Source organism: Struthio camelus, chromosome 1 (genome assembly GCF_040807025.1).
Source record: "Struthio camelus isolate bStrCam1 chromosome 1, bStrCam1.hap1, whole genome shotgun sequence".
In the NCBI taxonomy this organism is placed as follows: Eukaryota; Metazoa; Chordata; class Aves; order Struthioniformes; family Struthionidae; genus Struthio; species Struthio camelus.
In genome coordinates this window covers 163566083-163589954 of record NC_090942.1, presented here as the reverse complement: position 1 = coordinate 163589954, position 23872 = coordinate 163566083, and the positions used below count along the sequence as shown (strand labels likewise).

Sequence of the window (23872 nt, the reverse complement as noted above, 5' to 3'; positions counted from 1 at the left end):
TAGAATACTGGTGTAGTATTCTACACCAGGACCCCACTAGCTGGTGGTGTAGGCAAGCTTAAAAGCAGATACTGATAAGAAACAGTCACCAACAAGCAACAGATACTGAGGTAGGGTTATGCAGGCACAGCGGACATGAAAGAGAGTATCTATCTCATGCATGGCTCATATCAGGCATTCATTATGTTTTTTCCATTCCAGATTGCAACATTGCTATTTAGCAATATTCTTTACATTTCCAAAAAATTAAACTGTATTTAAAACACTGTATATAAAACACTAGTTTGAGGCAAAAGTTTGACATTCCATTCAGTTTATTTGCCTTATAAAATTTTCTGAAGCCTGGCTACAAAATGAAGAATAAAGTCAGGAATTTTTACATCCCACACGGAGTTCAGGTGCCCACAAGTAGCCATTTGTCTAAACACACACAGAGTTCTCCTGATGTCTAATTATCTTTTGAAGCACGTTAGCATATCCTACTTCACCTCCCTCCAATTACCTGAGATGTCCTAGAATATCTGAGACACCTGCATGGGGCTGGCAGGGATGACACAAGATCTGCAAAACAACCCTCTCCTGCAGCAGCTATTGGACATAATGGGAGACAAACTAGGATATATAAAATAGCTTTTGCTGCCTTCAGTTCTTTAGGTAACTGAATCCCACCCTACACCTCCTTAATCACAGTGAGAGCTTAAACACCTACCTCACATGTAGAATTTAAATACTTAGGTTTAGGTGTCTGTATTTTTGAACTGAACATCACACCTTGCAATTATAAAATTACATTTCACACTATTTTTGATCATCAATGTTGTGACAAAAGTGTGAGATATCTAAGTTCTTCCTACTCCTCTATGCTCATCTTGTTCTTCTATACCACATACACAAATGTGAACAGCAGAGGTTTAAAACTGAATCAGGAGTCACTAAACTGGACTCAGGGTCACATTTAGCTATGCGGAAAGCCCTCTCAAATACCATGTTTGCTAGACGTTATCCTGAGTATACTGAATTAGGGAAGATCCTGGGCAAGAAGCTGCATTTCTGTGGCTGCTAAGCAACAGGAACTTGCCTGGCAGGTCTTTGCTATGAACCACCCTAATGAATTTGCATTTATTTCAGTGAAAGTAGGAGGTGCTTATGAGCAGCAGGAGTGGGTTCCAAACCCATCCTGGATGACCGAGATTAAGGTTAAAAAACAGACAGAAAAATATAATTAAATCCTATAAAAGAGTAAAATGCCAAAAGGATTATATAGATCCCCTTAAAATCTCTCCTGTTGTCTGGCAAAGTGAACTTTTATTTGCTGTCTTTCTTTGGAACACAGAGAAGATAAGTTAGGTGACTGCTAAAACATTTTATCTGCAATTTCCTCCACAGTGAGAATTAGTTTAAGACAAAAATCACGAAATTTTTTTGCCGAATTCAATTTATTTTTGCTTCCTTTCTCCATAAGTTGTGTGCACTCAAAATGTCATAGTTTGCCTACTGCCAGAGTCAACAAATTTTTCTTGGCTCTGACAAAGTTCCTTCGAAATTCTAGAAGTATATCCGTTTCCCTTGGTAGTATAAGAGAAAAACGATTCTTAAAAGACATAGTTATTAGTAAATTAAAACCTGTCTATGTATGACACAAATCAGAAGTTTCTGTGTTTGCTCATTCTCTCAACAGATATGGATTTCTCCTAGGTAGAGAAAAAAGAAGCAACTACATGGACAGACTCCATCTACAGCTGCTGCAAGGTATTCACTTCATTGTTTATTCATCACTGCTGGCAGAACCTATCACTGGAACATAGGAACTGTCACATTGGATTAGAGCAGTGGGAAATCTAGTCTACTATCCTGTTTATGATAGTGGTCAGTATCAGCTATTCAGAAGGGACTGAAAAGGAAAATACTCATCCGCAAAGTTATAAAAGAATTATGTGGTACTAACCTAACCACAGAAGAAGCATCTTCTTTAACCTCCCAAGTGCGTACTCTGTTAAACTATGGGTATCCTTGTCCATACAATTTTTTTAAAATTCTTTTTTAATTGCATTTAAGACCTTAGATTCAAGTCTTATGAAAACAGGTTAATTATACCTTGCACAGTTGATCGTAGTGACAATGTTTTCTCATAGACAGATAACAGTTACCACATGGGATCCAGATTTGCACACTGAAGACAGACAATACTGCAATTTTACACACCTTATTAAAAAGTATTAACATGAAATCATATGATTGATAATTTCAAAAAAAGAAAAATGCTAGGGATTTGATGATGTCACAGTTACAGAACAGTGGCTATTAATGCACTCTATTCTGAAGGATCAAGCAAAATCTGTATGGAACAAGCAGAACGTCCACGACAGACAGCTTGTGCTATACAGAGTGAATTTAACCCTGGATGTTCTGTAAAAAAAAGGGTTCACTGATTTGCCCCTTCCATTAGGACAAAAATGCAAGTTGAAAAGATCAGAAGGACACAAAACTCAAGGTGGTAGAGCAGTACTACTACTACTACAACAAATTAAAAATTTATTCTTTCAATATATATTTAAGCACAGGCAACATGGAGAGTCCCAAATGTATTTATTCTAAAATAAAAACTATAGTGAAGAAGGAAGTTACATCCCTGAAGTCAAAATGAGGCATATAAAACCTAGTCTTAATCTGAAGAAGTCATGAAATATGTTACTTTACCTCAAGGACAAAAATGAAGGTGAAAACAACAGACATTGTTGCTAAAGGAACAGTCACCGGATCTGCAGCATCCCACTGAAATGCAAACAAAGTAAGCTGACAGAAGAGTAGATGTTAAACAGAACTAAATGTCTATCGATTGCCTTAACTTTTCTGGCAGGATTTATTAATGCATAGATTTCATTTTAACGTATATTCATCTTGGTGTATCGTTCTCTCATGGCTTTAGAGTTCTACTGGAGATGAAGTGGATGAGACTATCAAAAGGCAGAAGTTGACTCAGCTCCACAAGCTACAACTCATTTACAGTGACCTGTGCCAACTGTGATTGCTGTATCTGGAAATCATATGTTTCCCAACATTCATCACAGTAATGGCTCAATTGATATTTAGTTGGTGTTAGGAAATATGCAACATGTAGTACTGCTATAATAAAACGCTTCAAAAAAACCACAATTACCTTAACTGATAACAACACAGACTGGGCCAGAACAAGCACAGCAATAGTTCTCTTAAAAAATGGATGCTGAGTTATATCATACATCTTGGCTCTAAAGCCATCATTATCTGAAAAAGAAAGAGTTAAAGGAGAAGAGTTAAAACACACAGTGGTATTTTTCTCTCTCTATTTCTTGACGTGTTTTCCATGTTCATTAATAGCAATATAATCCTTGACCAGTTTCGAAATACATTTCTAATTTTCTGCTACAATTTCCCATATCAAATAGGGCTTCTGAACATGTAATTTCAAATACTGAACACCAGTGTTGCATGAAGGCTTTTGGTACTTGTAGGGCAAGTGCATCGTTCAACTGCTGTCAGGTTAATACATTCCATTCATATCATTAACAGCTAACTGCAAATATATTTCTTTTAAAAATTCATTTTTTCATTAAGGCTTATCCTAAAACCATCGAAGCACAACCTTTTTTGGGTTGATCTTAATAGCCTTATGCGGAGATCTGTAGTTGAAGCCTGTTTCCACATTAACTCATGCATAACCTCCTAGTGGCCTCACGATTACAATTTTAATTTGAATCTTAGAATCCTGGGGAATTATGAACACTAGGGCTCAACATGAATAAAATCAAAATATCTTTGATACCCGGACGAGGTGGGAGATGAAGAGGTTGTGCTATCTTCAGCCTGCTTTTCAGATCTTCCCATCGTCTCTGATCTACAGTCAGTAAAGCTGTCCCCTTAATAAACACAGAGAAGCATATAAAGCTTTTGTCATATAAAAGCTAGAACATTAAAATGCTGTAAACATGAAAACAACATCCTCTTTGGTGTCTGAAATAAAGTTACATACGCAACTCTCCTTAAATAACACAGTGTTTGGGTAAAGAAATCAAAGTATCAGCCCGTACTCGAGAGGATTTCCGTATGCATTAGCTGAGAGTTTCTGGGACTCGGCGCAGCAGGCATGGCTGTTGCTCTTTGTAGCAGCAGCCCACTGTGGGCAGTGAAACACTGCAGGAGAGCTTCCATTTGACTGAACATCATTTGCCAGGAAGCACTGTTTTAAAGAGTGGTCGATTTTGTTTGGACTTTGCTGCAGAAAAAGCCTGTGGCTTGCCAGTGCTGCTGTAGTTTCTCAGGGAACAGGCCCTGTAGGAGACTGCTGCAGCTCTCCACACCTCTTATGCTTGGGGTATATGTGAAGAAAAACAGCAACATGCTAAGAATCTACAACAGGTTTCCACAAAGGAGAGGTGAAGGTACACCTTCAGGGAGGGTGATGGTAGACGGTAATGCGTGTGTTTCCCTAACTCATGAAAAACCAAGCAAACCAAATAGAGGTCAACACCATTTAAAATGACCTTCAGAACACAATAAGGTCCTCATAACTGCAGGGAACTCTAAAATCTCACGGAAAGAGTCTGGAGTTATGAAAACAAGGGAGTCCTTTTCAAGGTAAACGTCACAGGTTTGCCTCCGAGGCGCTGGATGCTTCTCCAGTTAGTGGTGGGGGCACTAAGCTGGGCAAGGGGTAGGATGCTCTCCAGGGCTTGCCTTGGCATTGGCGTGTGTAGGCTCTGGAACCGCAGCTGGCTGTGCTACTAATAAGATCAGAACAGCTCTTGCCGTAGTGGACATAATCTCTTTATGAAGCTGCATCCCAAATGGCACCCTGGGAGGATTTACCCTTAAAGATGATGCAGACAGTGGGAGTTATAAGGAGGTCTACTACTTGAGGTTGGCCAAAACCCGCAGCATTTAGAAAACCTTAAATTAAAGAGAAAAGGTAGCAAAAAAAGTGGAACTTGGTGAAATTTCTAAACAGTGATGCCAAAGTCAGCAGATCTGTTTATCAGGAACTACTGCTTTCATCAGCTGGTTTATTATATGAGGATCATAAAACAGAGCTCTGTGAAGGGGTCTATTACCCGGAATAGCTGTGTTTGCATTCAGATTTGAATTGAAAAATAGCCAGATTATTTGAGTCAGTCACAACTTCACTGCCAATTGAACACGTGATGTTTGACAGCGATGGAAGCGATGCGTGGGGATTGTGAAACAGAGATGGAGAGGAATCCCTTGGGCATTGCTGCTGAGATTGCTGAAGGCCCAGCCCAGCGTCCTGTGTCATACTTTCCAGGCCTGTGTCTCTAGGCCTGCTGTTTCTGCAGTTCATGTGAAATATTATGGCATATTTCAAAATCGAAATTTTAGTTTTCAGACAACCGTTGGTTGTCATGTTAAACAGTTTATATAACAATTTTTATCCAGCTCTGACTCCCCTCCCCCAACTCCTGGAGCTATTCCAACCATACATTAGCCGTGACCTTTCTAAAGCCAGCATCTCCTTAAGAGACCAATAGCTTGGCCAATTACTTAGTTTTAAGAGGATGCCTCTTAACCTCAGACAGGGAACTGCTTTGTTACCCCCTTTTTTGACTAATTGCCAACCCTCTCCATATCTTATTTTACATTTTCTCAGTTGCTGGATATTACTTCAGTCTATTGGAACGTCTGGTGATGTTCAAATTATTTTCTTCTGCATAATTAGCTACTAACCTCATGCTTTCACCTTAATCCTAAAGAAGTCTTTTCCCCATAGCAGATAAATACATAAAAAGTAACAGAAATTCAAGAAAAAGATAAAAAAAATCATTACATGCCACAGCAGCTACATGAGGTTACTAAGAAATAACTGAAGAAGATAAAATAGGTAACATCATTCATAAAAGATTTATCCTAAGTGTATTTTTAGTACGTGTAAATTATATAGAAACATTGCACGGTGCACCTGTTCAGTAGGGAACTGTTATTAGTAAGTAGGTTTTTTGATATTCAGTCTAAAGCTTGCTCTGTATTCAGACAAGGAACAGAAGGAATAGAACATTCATATCTAAAACTGCGGTCACAGTTTGAGGAAAAAGTACAAGCAGAGACAATCGTCCCAAAAAGATAAATGTAGAAATCAGATAATCTTCTGAAAATAATGGGAACTCTAATTCAGGCCATAGACCTCAGACTTCCACATTGACACTGGCAGCTCATGCAGGGGCAATTTGTGCTAAGATGAATTGTTTAATTATCTCCTGAGCTCACAATCCCTGTAAGCCTAGTGTTCACACCTTCCTGCTCCCTCTCATTCTGAATTGCAGTGAACATAAACAAACTTTTACTTTCCACATGAGTTCGAGCTCTCCTGTGTCTTTAAAGCTGAAAATACAGGAAGAAGAAATGAAATATGAATCTGACACACATTCACATATAATTAAAGGCCTTTTTTCCTCAGTTAATGTTCATATTTCCAACCCTAAAAATAAAACAGTTGTAAAAGATTTACACTGATATTGTGAATAAACCACTTCAAAAGTAATCTGTGGGCTGGCTCAAAGCATCTTATTCCATAGCCTACCATTGTAAAAAAGATGAATACTGTGTTAGGAGTTAATGATATTTCACTCTTTTCTGAAAGAAATCTCACATGCTGCCTTTGCACGAGATAGGCTGAACTTGATCTTGTGAGTGACTCCCATAGAAAGAGTGGGAGCTGACAGTAATAACACTGGGTAGGAGATTGACAGCAGTTAGTGAGACTGGCCCTAATGTCATAAAAACATAATAAAAGCTATACTGGTAAGAGCAGCAAAGATCTAGCTCCTCTAGTATTTTTTTCTGTAAAAATGGGCAAAATTAGATGCCTGTTTGTGTAGCAAGGCAATCCAGAGCGGCAGGTGGCTTCTGATGACTCCGTGTCCCATACACCTGGACCAGAATTCATGACAGATACATTCTAGGCCATATGCAAAACTAAAAGGAAAATACACCACATCCTCGCACTCAACACCACATGCACCATACCTCAACAAGGTAAAAGAAAGATGTTTTATCAATTGTTATCAAAAGCTATTTAAGAGTGAACTCTGCAGTGTTACATTTCTTCTTCTTGCCTACACCCATATCCATGAGGAGGTTTTTGAGGAGATTTACTCATGTAGAAAGTGTAAAGGGCAATGAAGAAGAAGCCATTTGTAAGATAGAAATGCTGAGCTAATATCTCAATAGGGTCTCATGAACAACTATGTACCTGACAGAAACATACACCACTAAATATAATCATATACATACAACAGAATCATTAAAGGAAGAATTTTAACATTTCAAATAATAATATTTTAATGATCTGTAATTTAAATAAAATGGCTTAATCTTTTTCAAGCCTTGCTGGAAAATATATACATTCTATGTATTTTACCAAGAATGACTGCACTTCTCTCACCGAAAGTAAACTGGAATCATACAAACACAGAACATTTTCTCAACAGCACAGTCTTTAGGCTATTTATTGGCTCGTTTCTTCTTGACTCCAACGCACGATGTCTTCCTTGCCTGCACTGGACACATGGTAATTTGTTGCTCGGCTCCCTTCCCAAATGAGCCAAGTGGCTCGCCTGAAGGTCACGCTTCACAGCAGTGTCTGCTACAGAGTCTGCTGTGCGCAGTAGGGCCACAGTCAGCACCCGGTTTGGCATACCAGCATGCTCTGCATCCCTAAACCCCAGAGTACACAATCATCCTTTCCCCCCAGTGTCCTAAGTGACAGACATATCAATCTGGCTAGCTGCAACACAGATCTCATTATTTTGGGGGCATTTTGAACTGAAAGATCATAAAAATCAATAATTATGTTTTGGGGCCAAAGGGGCACCGCAGGACACTTAAAATAAAAGTCAAACTAAGTGCTGCGCTGCGGATGCAGTCTCTAAGCAGTGTAGACATGAGCTGTTCTGTAAGAAGTCACTTATGATCCTGGGTTTTCTTCTTTTTAGGGTAATCCACAAAGCCCATGTAAACTGCAGTTTCTTCCTAGAACGCTAGCCACTTTTTTGTTTGAATGACAGACAATTAACTTTACAATGTACTGTCGTCTGCCGTGATGCTTTACTTTGGATTTAAAATACTGTAACTTCAGGACTCTACAGAGACCTCTAAGTTGTAACACAAACAAGCTACAACACGTCTTTTTCCTGCCATTGCATGTATGCCTAAATCAAACTAAAACAGCATACTCTGGCGCATCTGTAAATACATCGTGCTTCAGATTCAACCTGCATGTGTCCACATGGCTGCATCATAAATTAACTCAGACAGTTTTGAAAGAGTATGTGACGGATTGCTATAATCCCAGGTTTGCACTTTGCAGCAAATGTGGCTTGCTGTATGGAAGATGGGTAAATTAAAAGTAGTCTTAAGAGGTATCGTAGATAGTGTAATATCATGTTTGAAGATTATGGCAAAGCTAGTTCTATTTATGATCAGCCACCTCATTCAGTACCTTGTTTTCATTGAAATTAGCGATGACAACGCCAACAAAGAGGGTCAGTCCAATCATGCAGCCCAGGAATACAAAAACATGAATATAGATTCCATGGATCTGAATAGACGAAAAATATAATTAATCATTAAAACATGTTAATGGCAAGTATGTGCTGTAGAATTCAAAGAGTCCCATGAGCTTCCTTACCGGCCCAACACGATGAATAATAACATCTCTGACTTCCACCCAGCCTTTTAATGAAAGAACTTCAAACAGTGCCAGCATAGCATTCCCCACATTGTCAAAATTAAAATTCCGAGGATTTGCCCTGAAATGTGATATACAAATAGGAGTACATATTTTTTACTTGGTACTTACGTCTGAGGCATCTAATTACAGCTCCTCAATATCTGATGCATACTATCCTAAAACACAATCACATCACAGTAAGTCCAGGAATGAGGCTTCTCTCTTTGTTACCTTTATTCTTCACAGTCTACCTGAGACTTAAATACCTGTCTTGCAATGTTGGTGCCTCTGAAATGCATCATTCAAAGTTCTGTTTCAACAAATAATAAAGCAATAGCAACATCAATAAACACGTACAACATAATTTCTCCTAAATTCTCTATATATTTTATTTTACGTTACTTATAATCTGAATCATTTTAATGAAGCTTATAACACATTGCTGTATTTTAGAGTGCTTTGCCAACATATTTATCTAAAAAAAAATGTTTGCCAACATATTTATCTAAAAAATATTCACGAAAAAATAGATTTGATGGCACTGACCAGATTCTGAAATAAACGTCCTGAATGGGAGAAATCTCAAAAGTAAATAGATGATCCAGATTCCTAAGTCAGTAAGATGGTTCAGAAAAATGTTATTCCTTATTTCATTCTCCCCAGGACTGATGGCTCAAAGCAAAATTTACTGAGAGAAAATTGACATCTTCTTGGTTTTCTGAAATCATATCCTCTGGGCTTTTGTACCCATTGAGATTCAAAAAGGATGCTTCGAGCTGAACATTAAAAGTACCCTCTTTGGGCTAGATTAGCACATTGTCCTGCCTCTACAGTCTGAGACACATACTCCAAGGAACCCAGTTACTATTCAGGAACTTAGAAATGTAAATATTTGGATTCCAGAAGAGAAGTTGAGTGTTGGATGCTTCTGAAAATCTCTCACACTTCAGTGAAAAAGAGAGGTCTCAGCTGTTTAAAAATGTAGCCCTTATACTGTCTTTAAGGTCTAAAAATCCAGCCAGACATGGTCAACATGTGGTGTGAATGTCCTTGCGGTACTACATTTTTCTGCAATGACAAAACATTCCCTAAAGTTTCAGTTTTGCTGACTTAGACAGATTTTGCTTATTTTTGAATCAAACTGAAGTGGAGTGAATTTGCTTACTTGTAGGAAGAATTTGTCTGGAGCATAGAGAAACAGAGTTCTGCAGATGTCACACTTTCACTGACTGTTCAAATCACAGCATATTATTTCATTAGTGTAGGATGGCTCTGAATCTACCGCTGCTGGTACATTCTTTACCCACACACAAAGTCAATTAAAATAATTGTGGCTGTTTAGCTGATTTTGCAAAATGCAAATCAACCTACTTTAAAATATAAGCAATTACAGAGAGTTTTTTTTTTTTTTTGCTTGTTCAGGTGTTTGGAAATATTAAAGGTACTTTATCAGAATACTAATCATTGACATAATGTTGCTTCTTAAATAATTTTTACTGCATTATTCCACCAGATAGACCACAGACTTTCCCTACACGTGAAACAGCAAGTAGCTGATACACTTGCTGGTAGACGGTTGATATAGTTGAGGGCACAGACATAAGGGAAAGGTTGGTTCTATGCGTGACTTGCTCTTTGATTTTCTGGACAGTTGTAGGCAGGTTGATTTGCATTTCTTTTTATTCCCACTTTACTTATTTATTCTTAGGTTCTGGTGGTGAAGTATGGCTATCAGTATGTCTTTATAACAGTATTAAGCACAATGCAGTGGCAATCTTGGTTCACGTCAATAACTTCCACTGTAATAATAATCATAGGTCAAATTTCTGCATACTATTGGTATTCTTTTTCCTTTCTGTATTATGAATAAATAGCACAGCAGATTAAGACTGCAAAAGTTTGATATACCTAGCTTTGTAGTAAATATACTGGATACTTTTTATCCTTTATGCTATTTTACTTACTTAAAAGAAAATCCATCAAATTCATATGAAAGCTAAATGGGCTCCTTTCCTATCAGTTTTGTTTCCTTCATCCCAAGACCTCAGCTGTATAATGCCATGAGACTTGAGCCACATTCTAGATTAATAGCTGAGTTTCTAAAGAAAGATGAACCAAAGTGTAGCAACTCACCAGACTCGTGGCACCCAAAATCCAGGCTTTTTCTCTCCAGGTCTTAGCTTTAAATTTAGATTTTTGGAAACACTTACATTAATTCTGAAGATGCCATGACAATCTTCCTATAGTAAAATAAACCACAGCCTCATATCACATAATGGCCTGGTGGGTTAGGATGCTAGTACAGATAATCAGAAGCAATGCAAACAGAAATGAAGGGTTGTTTACAGGTTGGGATTAGTATCAGTGGACCCTTACCCACAGGAAAAAATGCAGTTGAGGAAGGATTCAAAAAACCCTACTCCTTCCAGGACTGAGAGAACTCTTCATTCATTCTCTATCTACCTTTTGACCTCTTTCCTAAAGACCACTGCAGTCTTCAGGTGATGAGAGCGCTATTTCTCCAAATGGAAATTCTATGTGATGTCCAGTCCTTTGCAGATAGTACGGCATGAGTTTGACAACTTTTTCAGATATCTCTCCCAATATCTAGACTTGCCTTTCTTTTTACATGCAAACCCAGCCTTACCTTCATACTTTCACTCCTTAATCAACTTTCCCTCTGTAATCGTGCTTCTGAACAAGAAAGTGCCCAAGGTCTCCATCTCTTTCATGATAGCACTGACTGCCCACACTTGCTTTCCCCAGCAGGCAGAAATGGTACAGCATACTATTATTCTGAAATAAGAAATCAGTTCTTACCCTTGAGATGATGTGTGGATCATTGCATTTAGCCAGTTTTCCAGCAAACAGCTGCACTCCAAAGCTTGCGAAAACAAGCATTAATGTCAGCAAAAGAATAGAAACCTGTAAAGATGAAGTCAGACTTGTCAAACTTTTATCCTGCAGACTTGAGAAAGCGGTTCAGATCCTCTGACTGCATAAACCTGGAGATAGGACTTTCATGACAGACATGTTACTTTAAGTTCTGTTAAAGTAACCAGGTGCTTTAGTATTGTTCTTAATATTATTATTAATACAGCACATAAGAATTGTAGATAGAGATCAAAGCTTCCTTGCACTTAATGTACAATCTTGCTAAATTTTGTCCACTCAAGAATCTCCATTCACTTTACTGAGACTCCTGAAGTACTTAAATATATGCTTCTTTTGTTTCGTTGCATCAGAGTTTACTAATTAATCTGAGCAAGTCATTGTTAGATATTTAATTCCAAGATAGCTTCAATAAAGGTACGCATAAGCAAATTATGACATAAACCACAAAATCACTGAATCACAGAATCTCTGAGGTTGGAAGGGACCTATGGACATCATCTAGTCCAAACCCCTGCTCAAAGCAGGATCACCTACATAAAGCTGCTCAGGACCACATCCTGTCGGGTTCTGAATATCTTCAAAGCTGAAGTCTCCCCAACCTTCTCTGGGTAACCTGCTCCAGCGTTCAACCACTCTCACAGTGAAGAAATGTTTCTTATGTTCAGAGAGAATTTCATGGATTTCAGTTTGTGCTCGTTGCCTCTTGTCCTGTCACTGGGCACCACGGAGAAGAATATGGCCCTGTCCTCTTTACACCCTCCAATCAGATACTTATACACATTGATAAGATCCGTCCCCAAGCCTTCTCTTTTCCAGGCAGAACAATTCCAGCTCTCTCAGCCTCTCCTCGTAAGTCAGATGCTCCAGTCCCTTCATCATCTTCGTGGCCCTTGGCTGGACTTGCTGCAGTATGTCCATGTATCTCTTGCACTGAGGAGTCCAGACCTGGACACAGCACTCCAGATGTGGCCTCAGCAGTGCTGAGCAGAGGGGAACAATCCTTTAATAGGAAACAGCATCTATGAAATGCTAACTGGCTTTGTATTTTTTGTCCTTTCTCTTTTACTAACTGATTGTAAATATTTTGTAGCTTAGCTTTCTATAACAACCTAACCGAACACAGGATCATAATGTCTGTTGTTTAGGCTGACATACATCGCTTAGGAAAACTTGGATCCTGTGACGATAGATTAAGTTCTGAACAAGCAACAAACTGTTTTGTTGTTGTTGCTGTTGTTGTTGTCATTACTAGTACTGAACAATTGACATCATGCAATGAGATAAGAATGAGATCCAGATCTGTGATGAACAACTGCATTGTCTCCGATTGCCCCTCCTCAAAAACCCTGGAGGAGGTTGAGAATTTCAGCTCTGAAGCCAGATTTACTTTTGTTCTTGTAGATCTGCGATATCTTACTTCTCATCTTCCTTCCCCAGGTAAAACTGTGAATAAGGGGTATGTTTTCTTTCAGAAGTCCTTCTACGTAATTATGACCAAATATATATGGAACAAATAATATTTATAAAATAATTATTACAGCACCTTTACTTAGTGTAAATGAAAATGAGTAATTTATATTCTGAATTTTTAACCTGGTCTGTGGTGATCTGCAGTGGTGCATACAATAAAGTTCTTCAATGAGAAGTAAACACTGGATAGTGGAGAAAAGATTAGAAAACATAAACGTTATAGAAAAATGATAACTTATTTCTCCTCTATATGTTTTGTAACAACAAGAACAAACTAACTGGCACATACCAAAAAGATTTCCTTAAAGCCACTGAAGAGCTCTCGTACAACTTTCCTCATCTGAGGGACCAGTTTAAAAATTCGAAGAGGTCGGAGACAGCGAAGAACCATTAAGAGCTGAGCTCCAGATTTAGCAGGAACGTTCTGAGGCATCCAGCACAGGAATATCAAACTTACCTTGAAGAGAAGAGTAGGAAAAGGGAAAGAAAGATTAAGATTATAATTTTTTACTTGACCTACAAACAGCACAGAACCTCAATAAATGCATTTCTCTCAAATTAAAGGCTAGATTAAGATCTTAGATCTGAGGCAAAAAAGCCTAATTTAGGAGAAGGACTTGGATCTCCTGTGCCTTGGCTGATTGTCCTAACTTGCTGGCTTCAGCTACAGTCTCTGTCTTCCCCTTTGACTCAAAATCTATTTTATTCTTTTCAGCAGATGGAACAGTTATAACAGAAGAAATCAAACTGGCTGATTTGGAGCAAGGACACATACTATATTCTTGGATCAGGCTATTTCCTCTCTCTCTCTCCCTGTTAAATAAAGATTCTATCCTGAAACTGAAATACCATCACTGGGAAAGTTTATTTAAATAGAGTCCTCAGCAGCTCTTCTTCTCACTTTGTTACAGGCACAAGCACCTTTGTCACAGGGCGATTTTATCACGAGTATTGGGCATTCCAAAGCATTTTCAAACAGCATAGTAATGTCTTGTAGTTTTTAACAGTCTATGCAAGTTGGCTATTTGTTATAAAGCCTGTTAATTGCTTCTGAATCTTTTAGGAAGCATTTATAAAGGCAGTGTTATTATAGGGAGGCAGAGATAAGTGTTCCGAAGAGGTAGATACCCCAAAATAGAGGATCAAGCTGATATCAGCAATATGATTAAAAACATAATATGACTTGTTAAAAACAACAGCGGCAAGAGACAGCCACCCCAACAAAACGAAAAAGAGTTACCAGTGCTTCTGACTTTCTTTCCTATCCTTTTAAGGTCCTGGGCGCACATACCACTCAAGGTACACCACCCACATTTTCCTACAAACAGGCAACCAAACCAGCAATAAAAAAGAATCAGAGGGATTTCAAGAAACTAATGCTCTTCCTGACTATGCATACTACAGCTGGAGGTTTTTTTTATATATGTATGCATATATTTATTTATGGTAACCGTGTACTCTTTGATACAAATTGATCATGACAAATTTTATGCAGCACATCTGTCTGGTGGATTAATCTCTGAAAGATTTAATCTAAATCCATCAAAGCAATTTTATTTAGTAATTTCTTCCAATATAAAATATTTCATACTGTATTATACTGAGCACTATTTATAACACATTCTGTGGTATTTATTGTCCTAAGTGAAGATAAAGTGGAATGCCTTCTCTTACATATGAAGCAAATGTGAGAAATGAATATCGGACAATGAAGACAGTGGAAAATATTTTTCCTGAAAAATACTGCTGGTAGTTATCGAAAATAGAAATACGGAATATAAAAAGATGCTGCTTTGTTTTCTATAATGCTATAGCAACACTGGGAAAAACAAGGATGTGCTTTACAATTCCCCTCTTTTAAAGGGTCGCGGCTTTCGAAACATTTTCTCTAAAGCGGGAGAACTGTTGAGAGGGGAGGAAGTAATGAATGACTAAGAATAGATAAAGATGATCTTGCATAAAAATGCTGAAGCAAGGGCAAAGATCTCGATCCTGTGTTGGAATTAAATGAGGTCTGATACGTACAGCAGATCAACACATAAATGCTTAAAAGGGACCAACCATACAATGAAATGTCTATACTAAGTTACCAGACACTTACCAAATGCCAGTGTATCTGTAGATGTCTGAACAAACGTTTGTGCATGTAGCTGACAGGACTGCACATGAAAACAGTGGTACTGGTACACAAATTATATTACTGAATTTGGAGTAAGGTGCTGAGCCAGATTTTTGTTTTAGCATTCCCAAACATTTACATATCCAAAGACGTCAAAATTAAGAATACTACAGAAAACTCCCATGAATACAAAAAACTTACAAGATATATAAATATGTCCATAACTCCTCCAAAGTCCCTAATGACAGCTGTTGGTGTAAAAAACAAGCCATCTGCCATAATCTTCAGATTAAGCTCAATGCTCATGAATATTACAAAAACATATTCAGCAATCTGAAAATCAAAGCAGAGAACAGTCATTATTTAGTAACAGGCAGTGCAGGAAAACAAGGGGGCTGTGCGTCATTAAACAGAATATGATTTACTAACAATACCTGGAGCGTTGGAGCGTGCATAACTCTTCTAAAGGGGGATTCGAACATCATGGAAATGCAGGAGCATATAGTTACAATGATCATGACCCAGTCTAGGTAAGTAACCAAACCCAGCAAATCACTGTGAAAAATATACAAGCGTAACCATTATAGAAATGCCCAGAGTACAATGACATATGTATTGTGTCTGCACCACAGTTAAGTACCTTCTTATGAAAAATAAATTAAGTTGAGGGAGCTAGGATCATGATTCATGAGGGATCACTGTTCTAGGTCAGAACAGTGTAGCAAAACTAGGGAAGTTACAAGCAAATAAAGAATAATAGTCTGACAAAAAATCCTCCCCCTGTTCATCCCTCCCCCCCCCCCCATACAATTCCATGGAAAGAAAAACTTTTTTTGGGGAAAAAAAGAAATACACACATGCATGCACATATACACACATACTTGCATGTGTGTGCTCATACACTTATACTGTAGGCTATTATGACCAAATGAAGTTACTTTTGCAGTGCTTACTAAAGCTGATGGTATTTGGTATTCTTCACAGCTCCAGTAACAGGATCTGTTTTAGAACTATGAAAAGAAAAAAAGATTCAGTCATTTAAATTCTATTTTAGTCAGCATTATACTTATACTATGCACCCATCACCTCAAAGTAACTCACATCCAAAATCAAAGATAAATTTTAACTTGGCTTAATTTTAAATGTGTGTATGAATTTCACTTAATTTATGCAATGTTAGTCATATCATCAATACAGCTAGCACTACTTCAAGGATGGCATATCCGTGATTCCTCTAGTGACTCTTTAAATGGTTAGTTTTTTGACTCATGCTTTTGTAAGGAGGATTTAATGAGAGGATTTACTTTTCTGTTTTGCTTTTGGCCGGGGCAGGGGAGAGAGGGGAAGATGACCTTGCTACTGAATTTTACATTCCAAAGCGCTTCCCCAAGAGCTCCTTCTATCTCAAAACCTATTGGATCATATTCTTAACTAACAAAAAAATCCTTCCACAGGCTCTATTTCTTTTATTGCTTGTTCAACCATTTGTTGATGAATATTTCTAGATTCTCCCCACCTGTGTCTCCTGTGAAGCTGCCTTGCTTCACCTACAGTACCCAAACATCTATTAGGCCACAGAGGGTGAGAACCACTCCGTAAGTAATAAGAATATATGCAGGTGATGCAAGTTAAGTTCCTACTCTACTAATTATTTAGGTTTTTTATACCAAGCAAAATGGCTTCAGCAAGAGAGGCTACAAGAAGGCCACCTGAGAATCTTTCCCTGTCCCAGGGGTTAAGGGCACTTTTTACATATCTTTCACATTCGTGCAGCAAATCATGCAGATGAAGGACCTATGTTGAGGTCTTCTACAGTCTATATGAGCGCTCTAGCCATCAGCATGTGAAATTGTAATCACTTCTTCAGTGTGTTTAATGTGGAAAACTGACTTGACTGAGGCATTACCCCTAGAAGAGATTTCAAGTTTATGAAGTACAAGAATGCAAGGTGTGTACAAGGTGTATAGCTCACCTCTTCCTCAGTCCAGGCTTAGCCAGTTATCCCCTTCAGTATGTAAAATAGTTTTGGTGCCTTTCCACCGAACTCACTGGCTTTTGTGTGTTCTTAAACTCATAACTCCTTCCCCCACTGTATATAGTAGCGTTCCTCAAACTTTTTTACTAGAAAAAACCCATATCCTATCACTTTGGAAAAGATTTCTGGAATATTTTGCTTGGCAAGCTGGGTGGGGGCAATGAATGAAGTAGTTAGGATTTAAATAAACAAAAAATGGCTGTTACAACAAATCACAGTTTTGCTCTTATTAAAATATTGAAATATTGATAATAAAAATTTCCTGTAACCCTTCAGCACTCCATTATGCCAGCAGGCACTGAAACATATCTAGCAAGTGGATGCGAATGCATGTTTGTGAGCTTTGTTTTGCTTTTTTAATTTGCAACTCCTTCATGGGCCAGTGGACTGCAATCAGGTAACAATTACATAGAAAACCTGGGCACTGAACTCAAGGCTGTGCTTCTACATAGGTGCAAGAACACCCAACTGTAGGTACTGCAAAACTGAGTATCTATCCTTCCTGTTGCTCTACCTAGAAGTAATTTGTTGAAGGGCACAGAAGAAATCAACAGTAAAGCAGGCGCTGAAAGCAGGTCCTCCAAGTGCCCAGTTCATACCCTTGAGCGATCTTCTGTCTTACACTATATGTTTGCAAGACGACAAGCATAATCTCCAAAATCAGGGTGCCAGCCATAGAGAGAGGTTTAGAAGACTTATTAGGTCATTTTATATCAGGTTGCTTATAGATCGGTCTGTACCTGCCACACTTGGGTACACCTGCAGTTTAGCTGCCGAGTCTTTCTGCTTTTCAGCCGGTCTCTGCTGAACTACTTTTACCTCCCACTGCTGGATCCTTCCCTCTTCCATTCTGGGCTTCTAATTACTGGCTAAGGAGTCTTCAGATGAGCACGAGTAGGATTCATTTCTGTTCACCTTTTCCTGCTCTCTGTGAGCCATGGTTGGCCTATAAAGCTAAAGACTCCTTGCCTTAAGCTGAGGAATAGAAAGAGAATTGCAAGCTGACTCCCTAAGATCTAAAAATGGTGGTAGAGGACATTACTCCTTTCTTCTTGACTGGTGCCTGCTGCTTGCTGTTCCCCCACAGTCCTGTCCCATCTCTGCATCACAGATTGCTCAAATGCCTATGGAGTTATATAGCATTTTATTGTTTCCTTTCCTCCAGGCAACTGACTGCCAGCTGTTTTTGTGACCACATAATTCATAGTTTCCCCTCCAAAATAAAAGCGGGGCCTAGATTTCCAAGAACATGGAAGACGACACTTGGCTGAACCAACGGTTCATGTGATATAAACTTACGCGTTAAAGCGAGCTCGTACAACGACTCGACAGAAATTCCTGAATCTGTGCTCACGACCAACTATGAAAAGTGGTTTATCAAAATATGGATGATTCTCTCGCAGCTCCTCCTCTTGGACTTTCCTTGTAAAAGATAGGATATAAATTATTAAATGACATGCCTTATCCCTGACCAAAATATCCCCTACATTTCTTTCTTTTTTCATCATAACTTACTTCATTTTCCTTCATACAGAGACTACTTAATACACAAAAGTGTACACTCAAACTTCTGGTTTTTAAATACCTTTTCATTTCAGCTTGTTCTTTTTTTTCTTGGATCATCTTTATCTCACTGTCTTCTCTCTGTGCATTTCTGTATCTCACTGTGTTGGAGTGCTAGAAGCAAAATGATTTCTTTAAAATAAGATCCGTGGGCTGTTTTTTTTAATGTTTCAGATGAAAGCAAGATATGGTATTTTACACAGAAATATTCAAATGAAAAAAATCTTCCTTTCCAAATGCACTACTCATCAACTCAGTCAAGCATATAGCACAGTATTTTCTATCTATCTACAGCACAAGGCTGTTTATTTTCAGCAAAGCTAATTTCAGCTTTAATTTCATGTGTGAACTGCCATCCAATGCAACTTTTTACTATAACTGCAAGGAACTGTAAGCTCAGCTGAGATCTCCAAACTGGAATGAACATCACTGAAATTACTAAGGGCAATTATTGGGAAAGAAAAGGCTTTAGACACGCTTTGAGTTCCTTGAACTTGCTGCAAGTACCGCTATGCAAAATACAGGACAGTAGCAAGTTGCGTGGAACATATATGTAGGCACTGCATAGACACAGGAAGGGTGGAGAATGAGTGAAGACAGGTCCCTGAGCTCATCCAGTGGAGGGTACAATAACTTTTACTATTCAGAGTTAACTGCTTCTTTGGCTCACTTCTGGAGATGGTAAGGTTGTGTGTTACCCCTACCATTGAACGAAAGCAAAGCCACAACGTGCTTTAAAGTGTCAGTTATCTACAGTTTCTCTCTACCATCATACAGAGTAATTCATTCATTATTTCTTATACAGTTGTGTTTAAGTATGAAGCACATCTACTGTGGTAGTTTGGAAATGAAGAGACTAAAAACTCCCCTTGAATTTTCTTTGACGTAAGCACTGAGATCCGTAAAATATCATTATGAATTTGCAGAAGTGCAAATGCACTCCACTGTATGAAACTATAGCACAGGGAATTTTGTGCTCATTATTCCTCTTTTTTAGTCTTTGTCTATTTGTCTGACAATTCTAGTGTTTGATAAATATTGTTAAACTTTCATTGGGCATTTCGAGGTACTGTTTTGCCAGTCTGAGTTATTTGTGTAATTCCAGAGTGAGGCTTTTAGAGATGCCCTGGGTAGCAATTTAGCATTCCTAATGTAGTGTCTACATTTTCAGTACGTGTTTCAAAACTAGTAAGTCTGTCAGTGAAATAACCATGTCGATTATTTTGAGGATAATTCTAATGCAATTACTCCACTTGTTTTCTGATTTCCTTTCAGGATTTCAAATGACAAATTGTAAGCAAGATCATAGACAGACATCGATCTTACACAAGGAGTGATTATGTAGTACATATTCCTAACATTCCCAAATTGAAACCACCATTTCTATAAAGACTTACATCTTGAGTCAATGTTTCAAGAGATTTTCCTCTACTGATTCGCTGGCTGTTGGAACCATGTCTTAGCGACCTGAAACAATCATAATCAATTTAACGATACATCTCAAGATGAAATTTTGACCTTTATAGGATGGCCATTATAAAGCACTGCTCTCCAGTCGTACAATATCTCAAATTCTTATCGTTTTTCTCTCGCTTGCATCAGAAGCTTATATGTTCTTCAATTGTTTTCAAGCCGGTATAACATAAGCCAATTTCTTTCCTTCTGATCTTTAAATTGATAGTTTTGTAGTCAGTGAAGGAAATGACATTTGAAATAAAAACGCATTTTTTCCATTTATACACTACAATGAATTTCATTACAATTACTATGAGGACTGTACAATTCGCCTCTGTGCACAAGTCAGCTCTGTTTTACACAAGTTAGGTATTGCGCACATTTAGTTCTTTTTATGTCCTTTATTTTAAGAATATTTTAAAACTATCCTTCCTGTGTGTGTTTACCTGCGTTCTTGTCGTATATGATGCTGGACACTAAGTATTGACCTTTCTTTTGCAGGCTGCCCCTCAAAGGATCCACTCAGCATGCGTTGTCTAGTGCAGGCCCTACGAAGAAATATGATGATGATAAAAGACAATTTTCAATATAAATGATAGCTTTTGAGGTAATGCATTCAAATGAGGTGACTTGGCTTTCTGGGAATGCAAGTGCACAGTAAGGCAGTGAAAATAAAACAGCAACACTCTTTTCCATAAAAACATCATATTTCCAGGGCAATGGCTCCTTCTCTGTTGAATCACTTTATGACCCTTCTCCATGTTTTAGCAAGGCAGCCCATCTGCGAAGCTTTTTTGTTTGCTGTAGAATCTATGTTCCCTCAAGACTTCATTCACTAAGTGTGGAGAAGGCCAAGCAGTGCACCAATCATCAGTAATATGAGCTTCTCAGGAATGAAGAGGGGAGGTAGAGCGTCATTTTACGGTAGTCCCCTTCCAGGGCTGTACTTACGCAAAATATTTATGAACACACTCTAGACTAACACCACATCCTGGAGTTTTCTTCTATGTAACTTGGACCAGGCGTTGTTTGAAATGAAATGCTGTACACTGTTGATATCCTGCAATATGAAATGTCTGCTCTATGGGAATGCATTGACTTGGAATATTTTGTTTTGTGGGGTTTCTTTGTTTATTTGCTACATTTTGCTTTTGCTGAATTTTGGCAAACAAAGATAGATTTCCATTAAAATGGAGCTGGCATAACTATTCCCATGCAGAGGAATGCAATTTCAAATTTGGAAAAATATTTTGGCTTACCAAGAATGCTGCAAATTTAAGACCACACAATGCATGGCTCATTGCTCTTTTTGTTTAAAACAATTATTCAGAGAAACTCACACAGACCCAGCTGGTAATATTTCATACTTTTTAATGGATGGAATATCCCTTTTTTTTTTTTTTTAACAAAAAAAACCCTACATGCTATTGGAGTGACCACTCTATTGACCAGCTCACTGAAGTTTGGATAAATGCTATCCTTGACAATATAAGATGATCATGCTTGATGGCAAAATGCGTCCCAGGCATGTTCTTTCCTCAGTATTGTTTAACGTGATGGTCTTTCTCCCTCTTCTCTGATATTTCTCCGTCTTTTGGATTTAAACATAAAAATGATAGGATCGTGGATCCCAAGTGAGATCTGGAATGAAAATGAGAAGCTTAGAATATTTTTCAGTGTCATCACTGCCAATTACACTAGCAAGCTAGAAAAATACATTGTGCTACGCTCATTACAGAAGGCTTTAGATTACATTAGATTGAAATTGAGGCATTTTCCTGTTTCAGAAAATCACTGTATGTCCTGTACTAAAACATAGCTTATCTCAGGCAAATCATGAACATTCTAAAACCAATGGATTTTAAGCATTATGTTATGCAGGATGATACAATGTAGTATTCTCAAAAGACAACAACAGTATCATTTGAATATCTATGCAATTTCCATATAAAAAAACCCGATGAAGTTTATTTCCTAAAAATAGATCCTATCTAACTCCATTAAAACGATGGGCCAGCTTACCACTGCAGGGACAACGGAAAGTTCTAGCGTTTCATTTCTTTCTTATAGTGGATTCTTGCTGTGATGAAGGGGGTAACTTTGTTTTTTTTCCTGTAAATATGAATTACTGTGCTCTGCTTTTAAAAGCTAGATTTCCTTAGATCAGTAATGATATTATGTTATTAATGATTTTCCTTACATAAACAAGTGACTTCCACAGAACCTTCTCATGAGCTTGTACACAGCTTAAATGAATACCACGCTACTTTGTGAGTGGAGAACATAAACTGCTAGTGTGCATAACAAAAGAGAATATTAACTGCTCAAACAATAAATTCTTTACCTGACCTGATGAACAAGATGGCTTATTTGATTATAACAATATAATAAAACAACCTAATCACACACTATAAATAATAGATAGGCATAAAGGGAAAGTCCTGTGGAAAGACTGTTAGGATTTTCTATGATGTCTGCCTTAAGTTACATGCCTAAATCTAAATTTACAACTCATACACATTACCTAATTTTCAAAAACTCTGGAAGCCCTGTAGCTCCTACTGAAGTCAACAGAGAACTAATGAAATGCCAGTTTTACTGCACAGCAATCAGAAACTGTTAGCAAGTAAGTGCAAATGAACCTTCTGTATTTTCACAGACAAAGATGATATTGTGAAAAGACCATGGATATTTTTGATAGCTTCTGACTTCTGGCATCCTCCACTCTATGGGAATTAGTGCCTTAATCTTCTTAGTAGAAGCCACATTCTGCTTTCCTTCCATGTCAGGAATAGGATATTTTTCAGCTATTTAGGCATCAAGAGCTGCAGACCTTTCGGGACTTTCAAAAAGGACGGTGTGTGCCAAGCCACTTCAGAATTCCAGAGCTCTCTATCTTAACATTTACAATAGGATTTAACTCTTTATTGTAGACACCTGCCCTTATTCTCAGTGCCTACATGTGAGTTAGCTGTCTATGGTTACCTTATAGTCAGTGGAGAGCTAGGACTCAACTAAATTGCCCGAAGAGATGTGGCCATTGACACCTGCCATGCCAGGAGGTATTTTGCTTTGTCTCCAGCTGCTGCTTTAGAAGTTTATGGATTCCTTATAAGTTTCTGTCATATATGCCATCCCCAAGAGGCTGTCTTGGACATCCTCAGGCATATGTTGTGTTACTAGATACCGTTATGTGGGTAACTTAATTGAGCACTTGGTCAATTCAATTAATGGTGTTTGGAAGGTTCAGGTATTCAGGTTATCATAAAGTGGACATCTAAAGATAAAGCAGTCAGCTAAAGATTTCACTGGGCTCCAGTGCCTGTATTGACTGGATCTCTACTGACTACAATGACAGCTGCAATACTTAGCTCACAGGCAGGTGTGGTAGTCTGGAGCTGAATCCCACACCTGAGACCATCACTGTCCCACAGTGTTAAAAATCTAGTGCTATATGGTTTACTATTTGGAGTTCAGAAAAAATGTTTTCTTGATTTGATCCATCTTTATGCACTTGCAGCTGTCAGATGCTTTAGACATTTATTTTAAAAATGCCAGCAAAAATAACTTTTTCTTTTTTTTTTTGTTTGCTAAAGCTGTCCTTCCCATCTTTGTA

General features: G+C 38.1%; 1 protein-coding gene across 6 annotated transcripts in view; it reads right to left on the bottom strand.

Annotated features, from left to right (window-relative positions):
- NALCN (sodium leak channel, non-selective) overlaps window positions 1-23872 on the bottom strand; it is a 241937-nt gene that overhangs the window by 15475 nt on the left and 202590 nt on the right. For all 6 annotated transcript variants that reach the window (XM_068927818.1, XM_068927834.1, XM_068927848.1 and 3 more), the window contains 15 exons: window positions 20703-20804; window positions 20199-20268; window positions 18824-18915; window positions 18538-18660; window positions 16157-16213; window positions 15638-15758; window positions 15405-15536; window positions 13374-13541; window positions 11540-11644; window positions 10853-10959; window positions 8678-8798; window positions 8489-8587; window positions 3803-3896; window positions 3158-3264; window positions 2698-2772 (listed from right to left, as the gene is read on the bottom strand). In XM_068927818.1, the coding sequence (XP_068783919.1) occupies window positions 2698-2772; window positions 3158-3264; window positions 3803-3896; window positions 8489-8587; window positions 8678-8798; window positions 10853-10959; window positions 11540-11644; window positions 13374-13541; window positions 15405-15536; window positions 15638-15758; window positions 16157-16213; window positions 18538-18660; window positions 18824-18915; window positions 20199-20268; window positions 20703-20804 (1573 nt within the window). The remainder of the gene's footprint in view (window positions 1-2697; window positions 2773-3157; window positions 3265-3802; window positions 3897-8488; window positions 8588-8677; window positions 8799-10852; window positions 10960-11539; window positions 11645-13373; window positions 13542-15404; window positions 15537-15637; window positions 15759-16156; window positions 16214-18537; window positions 18661-18823; window positions 18916-20198; window positions 20269-20702; window positions 20805-23872) is intronic.